The sequence below is a fragment of the Stegostoma tigrinum genome, chromosome 15 (genome assembly GCF_030684315.1).
Source record: "Stegostoma tigrinum isolate sSteTig4 chromosome 15, sSteTig4.hap1, whole genome shotgun sequence".
Classification (NCBI taxonomy): domain Eukaryota; kingdom Metazoa; phylum Chordata; class Chondrichthyes; order Orectolobiformes; family Stegostomatidae; genus Stegostoma; species Stegostoma tigrinum.
In genome coordinates this window covers 49037975-49047865 of record NC_081368.1, presented here as the reverse complement: position 1 = coordinate 49047865, position 9891 = coordinate 49037975, and the positions used below count along the sequence as shown (strand labels likewise).

The 9891-nt window shown below is 47.1% G+C and overlaps 1 protein-coding gene across 5 annotated transcripts; it reads left to right on the top strand.

The window, feature by feature from the left end:
* Nucleotides 1-594: 594 nt before the first annotated feature.
* Nucleotides 595-4696, top strand: LOC125458942 (protein sprouty homolog 2). Of its 5 annotated transcripts, none has more exons than XM_048544795.2 (2): nucleotides 595-934; nucleotides 2897-4696. In XM_048544795.2, exon 2 carries the CDS (start codon nucleotides 2946-2948, stop codon nucleotides 3816-3818), a length of 873 nt encoding a protein of 290 aa, XP_048400752.2. In that variant the 5' UTR covers nucleotides 595-934; nucleotides 2897-2945; the 3' UTR covers nucleotides 3819-4696. The 5 variants fall into 5 exon arrangements, with proteins under 5 accessions (XP_048400752.2, XP_048400755.2, XP_048400753.2 ...); XM_048544798.2 differs by lacking the exon at nucleotides 595-934 and adding an exon at nucleotides 941-1061; XM_048544796.2 differs by lacking the exon at nucleotides 595-934 and adding an exon at nucleotides 1257-1337.
* The last annotated feature ends 5195 nt before the right edge of the window (nucleotides 4697-9891 follow it).

Genomic DNA, 9891 nt, shown 5'->3' with positions numbered 1-9891 from the left:
CTAAGGGAGAAAACACTTTACGAATTAAGCGAACGGGAGCCCGAGTTAATGTCCCGTTTAGAATTTATTAACAGGTGGGAGTTCTCATTCTTGTACACAATCGGCATAACTCCTTTATACCTTAAACCTCTCTCTTCCTGACTCTCACGTTATCTCAATTTTGAAAGTGTCGGTAATGGCTTGGAATGGATGGGAAATACTAATTCATTTTATTCAAATGCTTGTCTTTTGCCCGAGTGCAATAAAAACACAAAATAGACATCCATCAGCTCCCGTTAAGATTTTTTAAAAAGAAAAAGATATTATAGAGATATATGCATAGAGACTTCGGAGGTGTTTCCGAGCAGGGTCTCAGGCCAGGGCATAAAACAGTTCGGGTTCGGTATAGACATCGCCTCCTCGGAAAGGTACAGGCGAGCCTGCTGACTGTGCCCGACACAGATTGGGTGATTTTAACAGGCTAGCCTTAAATAGTTGCTCGCCTTCACCAATGGCCCGCTACCGGATGCGGAGAAGCCTTAGGGACGGCAAATGGCCTATTCAATTTCACGTGAATGACGCCATTTAGCCATTAGCTATAACCGGCCAAATCCCTGTACGCTGAGGAGAGAGAGGGGACTGTGTGTGTGGTGCATTTTGCTGATCCTTCCTGTTCTTCCCACTGCCGCCCCCCCGCCCCCATCCCCTCGCAGCCTCTGCCTTCGTGTATCAGTGTAACCAGCAGCAGAACTGCGGCACTGGTGAAGGGGATGTTTGCTCGAGAGCTCCTCTTTCTAGCGCATCAGTGAGCGCTGACAGCCCAGGATACGGTGCCCTTAATTCCCAGAGCTTGTCATTGCTCGGACAACGTGGCTGTACCCGGAGCGCAGCAGGCAAGCTGACTGTCCAATCTAACTGGCAACATCGCCAAGGAGCAGTTCCCATTGCCAGCGAGGTGAGGACTCTGCACGCCAGGATAAGGCATGACCTGCTGTAATCTGTACAAATGTATACACATCAGCTGTACGCACTCGCCTCTCTAAGCATGTGGCAGACTGGAGTCGGATATCTTATGCAGACAGGTTAACGCTCTTTTCATGCAATTGCAGAGATCTTTCCGATCAATGATCACTTCTCCCTCAACACAGGGGACTGCATTAAACTAGACCCGGCTGCAGCATCCTGTTACTTGTGAGAAGGGGAGGAGGGGGAGGGAGGGGATAATATTTAATATCGATCAAAAGCCTGACTAGCCTCATTTTAATGCAACTGTACGCGAGTAGCCGGCTCCAGTCACATCCATTAAAGCGTCTGTACAGAAGCGAAAGGCAGTGTGTAAACTTCACTAGCTGTTGCGGGTAAGCCCCGGCTACAGACAGAACAAGTCTTCACATCAACGTTGTGGTAAATGTTGAACTCCTTAGCTGAGGGAGAAGGCCGGTTGTTTTCTTAAATGACAACATTTACTGACTGTCCTCTGTTTGCAGTTGTATTTGCATGTTTGTGTTTACGATTTTGTTTGGGATTAACCTTGTCACCTTTTAATGTAAATGACATTAATCCCTGCACCGAACCCGGGTTGGAGATGAGTGAAGATGTTCTGTTTAAATGCTGCTTGAGTTGGGTCGGATTTGCAGAGAGGAATGAGGGGTGCCACCCTAGTACACGCTCTCCTGTTAGTTGTGTCGTGTGTGCGAACCGAGAGACTGCTCAGTCCCCAGCGCTGTCTAATGGCCCTGCTACGGTATTTGACTTTCGCATGCAGTATCCATTTCAAGGCAGCTTTGCTGTATCGGATTCGGCACATCCGGAATTGCAAACTCCCTGCTATTCAATAGAGGAGTGCTTCTCCACCAGGTCCCACCGGCCGGCCGCACTCTTAACACCGCTTCACTATAGTCTTGCCTGACTCCCGAAGCGAAGATCCCCTGCAACTTTAACAAAGACAAATAATGCAACTATTCAGCAGGTGAGGCAGGATCTCCTGAATCTCCCGTTTGGGAATTATCATGATTTCAACTCCCCTTGCAAACACAGTAATTCTGAAGGGCGTAATGAGAACAGTTCTTTCGTGGTGTTCTTGCTAACATTATTTTTTTAAAATAAAGTTCAGATTACTCAGGATTAGGTTGGGTTTAGGAAGATTGGGATTGATATTTTTGGTTCGTTAAGTTTTTTTCCTTGAACGGGAGCTAACAGCAGTCTCTCCGCTGCCGGCCCACTGAGTCTGGGATACTGACATGGGGAATCGCCCCGGTTCCCAGCGTGTCCGTTAGGAATCCTTCCCTGGGGCTGAAAGCTCTGGTTTTCACGTACCACCCGGCAGATGAAGGGCCTGAAATCTCCGGATTTTTCATCTGTCAGCGAAAGCAATGGGCGAGGGATGGTCAGGGTGAAATTTGCCAAAGAGCTTTCCGCGCCACCTTCACCGGGAACGGAAGGCCGTTTGCCTCTTTCACTCGGGACACGTTGTTCCCGATTAATGCAAGTTGGGAGCATCCACACATGCCTGTGCCAAGGTGGTGCCAATCTTCGTCGGTCCCAGGTCCACCCACTAACAAACTACCATCGTGCTGAAGGTTAATCTCCAGGCTGATCCAACTGGGATGCTGTGGGCGTGATAACGGGGACCCGATCCCAGCCTGTCTCTGAAATACCGAGCATGTTTAAACAGTGGGCTGGGCAGGGCTGTAGGGTGCCGGGGTTTAAAGCTGCGGGGTATTTGGCGGTATCACTGCTCATCCCCTTCCCTTAGGGCAGCAGGAAGACGTGTGTTACAGAAAGGTCAGGGCATGGGCGGCCCAGGGAGCTGCTCCTCCTGAATAAGGCTGCTCTGGGATGGCTGGGGGTTTAGTGTTGCAGGATTACCTCGCTCACCTCTCTCTCTCTCTCTCTCTCCGTACTGTCCCCACCCCAGGTCTGACCAATGTGCACCCAGCCCGCGGGCCTGCACCGACCACACACAGATGGAGACTCCCACAGCGCTCGCATCGCCCCTAACCCTGCAGCTCGCTCACGACAGGGGGCGGCAGCGGTTTGACCCTGAACCCGGGGAGCTACAGCACGGCCCGGTGCTCTCGATCGACCAGATACGGGCCATCCGAGCCAACAACGACTACGTGGAGCGCCCGGCGCTGAGCGGCCCCAAGAGCAGCCCCGGCGGCTCGGCCCACAAGTGGGAACGGCCCGGCGAGCCGGACCGGCGGGCCTCGGGGTCCCAGCAACAGCAGCTGAGCCGGTCCACCAGCACCGTCAGCTCGGCGTCCCGCAGCAGCAGCACCTCGGAGCACAGGCTGCTGCTCAGCCTGACCTCGTCTCCTTCAGGCCAAGGGATTATCCGGGCGCAGCCCAAAGCTGACCTGAAAGCCGAGCTGAAGAAGCTTCCTGGCGGCGAGGACTGCAGCCAGCACTCGCTGCGGTGTGAGCAGTGCGGCAAGTGTAAGTGCAGCGAGTGTACGGCCCCCAGGACTCTGCCTTCGTGCTGGCTCTGCGAGCAGAGATGCCTTTGCTCTTTGCAGAGCGCTCTGGAGTACGGCACTTGTGTGTGCTGTGTGAAGGGTCTCTTTTATCACTGCTCCAGCGACGACGAGGACAACTGTGCCGACAACCCGTGCTCTTGCAGCCCAGGCCACTGCTGCGCCCGCTGGACCGCCATGGGCTTCATCTCCGCGTTCATGCCGTGCTTGTGGTGCTACCTGCCGGCCAAAGCCGGCCTCCGCCTCTGCCAGGGATGTTACGACGGCGTCAAGCGACCGGGCTGTCGGTGCAGGAACTCCAACACCGTGTGCAGGAAGTTTTCCAACGCACCTTGTCCGAAAGCCATCGAAAAGCCTTTATGACCAAGACACTCTTGCTGTCTCCGCGACCAATGTTAACCCTGTGGAAGTTCAGAAGGCACATTTCTCTCCAAAACAAAAAAAAGCTTTCTGAGTCAGATTCCCGAGAGGGGATTCTGAAGGCCAGCCCAGGACATGCACGGGACCACGGTGTGGGTCTAGGGGGGAAAGAGGAGGGGATTAGGGGAGAGAATGGTTGCTAAACCCTCATTTGGATGTTTGAATAGATCCCTTCCTGAACAGCGAAACTAAAGCCACACCTTTACCTGGAGGTCTGGGCGTGCGTAACCTGCGGGGAGGACAGGGACGGTCAATCCTCCTCATGTTAAGCACCTTCTTATGGGATCTTCCTGCGTTCGTTATGTAGGCCCAGTGAGTTCCTCTGCCGGCAAATTCCTGTGATTCCGTTTGTCAACTGCCTGGCCAGAGAGAAATTGGATGAGTCCACCTCCTGGCGCACTCTCCCCGAAGCACGCCACACAATGGGGATACTTGCCCTGAGATAGAGAGGCTTGGGACTCCCCTATCCTCCATCAGCCCTCATCCCGCCCCTCCATCACTGCCAGTGTAGGGGACTGTGGAGCAGACACTGGCCGAGTGTTTGTCTGCCCGCCACTCAACTAACGGGAAAACCATGCAGTCTGCTCTTCACGATCGACGTATTCAATATTTATTGCTTGGCTTGGAAATATCGTCCACTGGAAATATACTCTCCTTCTCAATCACAAACATCGTTATTATTTGCGTATTTACATGTTCGCGTAGTTCAGTTGTAGAAGCACGTTTGAAACCGCTTTGATGGTTTAGTTGCCGGATTCTGAGGGGTTCTGAAGGTTGGGCGCAGTGTAGACGTGATGTTAGTGAAATAAGAGAATAAAATGTGAGGCTGGATGAACACAGCAGGCCCAGCAGCATCTCAGGAGCACAAAAGCTTTTGTGCTCCTGAGATGCTGCTTGGCCTGCTGTGTTCATCCAGCCTCACATTTTATTCTCTTGGATTCTCCAGCATCTGCAGTTCCCATTATCACATGTTAGAGAATAATTTGGCCGTGTTCAGAAGGGGAGAGAACTCCGTTTCGGCTGAGTTTGAGCTCCGCATGCCTTGGAAGTTGAGTAATCGATGTGTTTCAATGATGTGGCTGAGAGGACAGAAAGGATCTAGGCCCGAAACGTCAGCTTTTGTGCTCCTAAGATGCTGCTTGGCCTGCTGTGTTCATCCAGCTCCACACTTTGTTATCGAGGACAGGGGCGATCGCTTTAAGGTGACCTCTATCTATCAGGAAGTGCTGGGCAGGCATGTTATTAGTGTCTTGAAGAGCAACATTGGCGTAGTGCAATGTGATAGTGAGAAAGTTCCACCCCCCCCCCCCACCCCGGGAATCTCCCGTTCTCATTCTCTTTTCCTCACACACCATCCACCCGCTCCCCCCCCCAACACGTGTTTTCAGCAGCGGGAATTTTTCTAAGTCTGCGGACCACAGTCCTAACGCGCAGTCCCGGGCACAATAGCATCTCCTGCACTGAACGAAACCACTTGCCATGTGCTGCTAAACAGTCATGCGAATATTTTATCAATGGTAGTGTCCTCTCTGCCACGCAATGCATTGCCTTGACTGCCTCAAATTGGCTTGCAGGCGGGAACTGAATGCTTGGTAACTGCATTTAGTGACCACAGGAGCGAGGAGGTAGATAGAGCTCCCCGATCCCGTTTTAAAACCGAATCAGTGTAACTAACGTTGTCAGAACATGCTTCCACTCACTCCCTCTGGAGCTACTCGCTATGGAATGCGCAGACGTCCCATTCTTAGTAAAAGATGATCAATTCTAAAGTTCGATTTGAAAAATCTTTTTAAACTCTCAGTTTATAAATTTTTAAGTCTAACATTACCTTTGTTACATGGTACTCATTATGAAATTCCGTTTTGAGAATATCCGCGTTAAGCCCGATTCCGTGTGACTAATAATACAGGACAACTGTACCTTGAATGATCAATTGTTTTCTCATCAGCATTCATTAGAGCCTGGAAAATCGGAACTCGATTCTCGAACAGTGCTCCGGGAATTTTGAAGCTTATCAGGGGAAGTGTAACGCGTTCTGTATGGGTTGTTAACCGTTGGAAACCTGGGGAATGTATTACTTAATTGAACAGCTGAAGCTTCTGTCGTTCATTGAGATATGCATCAACTTAATCCCACTGTCACCTTCGTTCTAATGGAGTTTCTTTAAAATTGTAGCTACCCGCTGTCCTTTAACTAGTGTGTGTGGACTCGCTTCCTTTTAAGGAGAAGGTGCTGAAATCCTATTTCAAGGCTGCTTGTCAACCAAACTATCCGATTCTCCGCAAGAACAGCCCAAATGCGTGCATTCTCTAGGAAACTGCAATGGCATTGCTATACAGTGCCTTCAGTAACTTCTCCTCCCCGCACCAATATGTGCGACACAAGGCAGCCTCTGAAGTTCAAGTTGTGTGGCTGGTTGTTACATAGTTCGCAGAAAGCGAGCTCCTGTCAGAGTAACGTGTTGTAGAGCTGGAGGAACTTAGCAGGCCAGGAAGCATCAGAGGAGCAGGAAAGCTGACCTCTTCAGAGTAGTAGAATTGCTAGTAACCGACTAGACATTTGTTCGAGGGAGCTAATTTGTCCTTAAATACGTATGTGACTCTTCACGACTGATTAACTGGCTATTAACTGAGGCAAAGACCTTAGCGTTTCAGATGCCCGCACCGATGGCCCGTCCTTTACAGCCTGGAGTCTGTGGTAAAGTAGATTTAAATTCCAACCTGCTCTCCCTGCAGGATCTTGAATCAAAACGGTTTCTTGAATTATATACTTATATCTTCAAGCATGAATATTCTTGGAACAATTATGTCCCTCCATGTAAACCTGAAATTGTAGTAAATCATAATACAAACTGGCCCATATTGGGTACAGTAACAAGAGGGGGCCGTTTTCTTTTAGGATTGCCTTATGATTACATCGTGGATGGCAGCTCATGGTTTTCCTAGAAGTTTTTTGGCAGCCAGCTGGTTGGACTGGTCTGTTTGACATTATGCAATGAAGTGGACGAGCCCCTTCCAGTTTCGCTCTCTCTCTCTCTCCCTCCCCCTCTCTATCGCACTCCTCTCTCCAGCAATCATTACGTGAAATGAGGGTTGAAATAGCTTCGAATAAACCATGCAGAGTCTGCCTGAGGATCCCAGAGAGAGAGAGAGAGAGAGAAGCACCTTTTGAACTATAATGCAGTGACACTTTATTGCCTGGATGTTTGTGGAGCACCTATCGGGTCATCAGTTAAGAGCACAATCGGGACCTTGATAAATTTGCGGACGAATCACTGGGCCTTCTTGGGCGTTTTGACAGGACGTTACATTCACAGGCATCTTCTTGCTTTCTTTGGGCTGCGAAACTCGCAAGAGCCTGCTCCCTTGTTAGAGTTACTTTGATATATTTTTGTATATACCACATTAATACTGTGAATGGTGCCATATGAAGGAAGGACTCCGGTTATTGGTACATTGTGCATTCAGGTGAATGTCTAACTCTCTTCTGCTAACATCGGGCTGTATTACCCCATATACAAATTCCAGTTATTGCATTGCTTAGGTACAATTGGCGTCCTGTATATTATCAAAAAAGTTACTGATTCTTTTTTCTATTTTTGCCAATATGTTGATTAGTCTAAATATTTATTTGGAGTTTTATTTTATAAAGTATTTATTTAAACACAACACTCTTTAGAGATGGAAACTTTGTACAAAACTTGCTGCAAAAATGTAAGGGTGGCACTACAGAGCTGAATAAAGTATAAAATAGAAATATATTAATTTTGAAATTAAATTGCTTTGTTAGTTTTGTTCTGTGGCCTCCGGTAGAAGGAAGCATTTTGTCTCTAAGCACCATTTGCAATGTTTGTCTTCCTTTGGGAGCATACATAGCAGCAGTGATTTCAGAATACTGAGTTCAGTATCAGAGTCTAGGGGGAGATACAGTGGAGAGCCCCAGTGCTTATAAGATGAACATTGAACATGAAACATGGCTGATGCTCTTTACTCTCTTTAGAACACCTAGTTCAATAACTGGGAAATCCAATAGAAGAATGGCTGTTTATGATGAGTAGATTGACACATTTTAAAAATAAACTGACAAGTTATTAAACCTTTGTTTAGAGTGTTCGGGTGGAGGCGAGTCTGCAAGAGCATGTAAATGAGTGTCCATCACATCTTAGGCACATACAGCAGGAGTGGTGAGCTTTGCACTAGAACTGCAGAAGTTCTTTCTGGTCATGGGGCTCTCAATTTTAAATTTGAGCCAGCGATGAGCAAATGGAAAAGTTAGGGCGGTGAGTGATTCATGTCTGATGGTTTTCCTATGATTTTGCTGATCTCATTCTTTTCAATGATGGAGGTAGGTTTATGGGGTATGATGGGTTACTGCAATACATCCTGTAGATGATGCATGCAGCAGTCAGAGGATGCCACTGGTGAAGGAGTCACCATGGGGCCCAGCTTCGAAGCAATGAATCATGAATTGGCCAACCTAACAATATCTGTAAGTGAAGGGCCATTTCAGAAGATAAATTCTGGCCTAGTTAAGTGCATTGCTTGGGTGATTTTTCTTTTGTTGGTTTTTTTGTTTTATTTGCGGGTATGCAAGTGAAAATGGATTTTATATTATAGTGCAAGCACATTATCTTCCTTCTATGCTGATAACACTTGGCTTTACCGCAGTATCAGTGCTCATGACTCTCCACTGTGTGACATTGCGTAGAAGTGACCAAAGATTTCCATTTTAAATAGTGGGGAGACTTAAGCCATTGCCTTTGGACCCCACCACAAATGTCACTCCCTGATCACCACCTTTTCCCCTCTCCATATCAGCTGTGTGAAGCTGAACCAAGACTGTCAGCAACTGGCTGGCAGAACTGACCCCATGGTGAGCTTTCAGCCATATATCCTTGTGCCACTAATTGCTTCCATTTCAGGACATCATCTGACTTTGCTCCTGTGTCTGCTCATCTGTTGCTAAATGCCTCAAACATGCTATTTTTGCAGCCAAACTTCATTATTCTAATACACTCTTGGTTTTATCCCCTATAAACCTGAAGAAATCTAAAACAATGCTGCCAATGCCCTACCTTGTACCAGATCCTATTTAACTATCATCCCTTTGCTCAGTGACCTACATTGGCTCCTGGATAAGTAATGTTTCCATTTTAAAATTCTCATTCTTGTTTCTAAATCCCTCATGGCCTTGCCCATTTCTCCACCTTGTATCTGTATACTCTAGCCCCACCCCTGTCAAAAAACTGTGTGCTGTTCTAATTACGGTCCTCTTGAGCATGCCCAGTTTTAATTGCTCTACTATGGATGGCTGCGCCTTCAGCTGTCAAGTTGAGTGTCAATCTGGAATACCCTTCCTAAACATTTGTACAATTCTACCTCACTTTTCCACCTTAAGGCTCTTCTTTAAACTTCAATAAACACAAAGTGCTGGAGAAACACATCAGTTCTGGCAGCAGCTTTGGAAAGAGAAAAGTCCAGTGTACTCCTTTTTTAAGAACTTACTAAAATTACCAAGCTTTTGGTTATCTTCCTTAATACAACATCTCATTCTGTAGCTGACTGCTGCATTTGTTTCACAATGCCATGTGAAGTGCCTTGGGATATTATACCGCATTATATGTGCAATATAAATACAAGTTGGAATGCTTTGGGCCTAATAATAATATTAAGGTCATTCGTATTAGACATCGAAAAAATATTGCGTTACAATAATTCTTTAGGTTGGAGTTTAACAATTTTTAGCAAGAACTGGTACTCTGTTCCTGGTAGAAAAGCTGTACAAATTCAGCTTTTTGTCATCATCAACAGGATGATGGATCTAGGAAAGGTTTAATATTGAATCACTGGTGTTGATTATTCAATCAAAATTAAAATGGCACTGGCAGAAATATAAGTTTAGATAGTCAGTAAATTTGTAAAACATGCTCTGAACTCTGTAATTCTGTGAAAAATTTCCCATCACATTAAACTGTTTGTTTGGAATTGCAAGTTACAATTCATGTTACCATTTATTT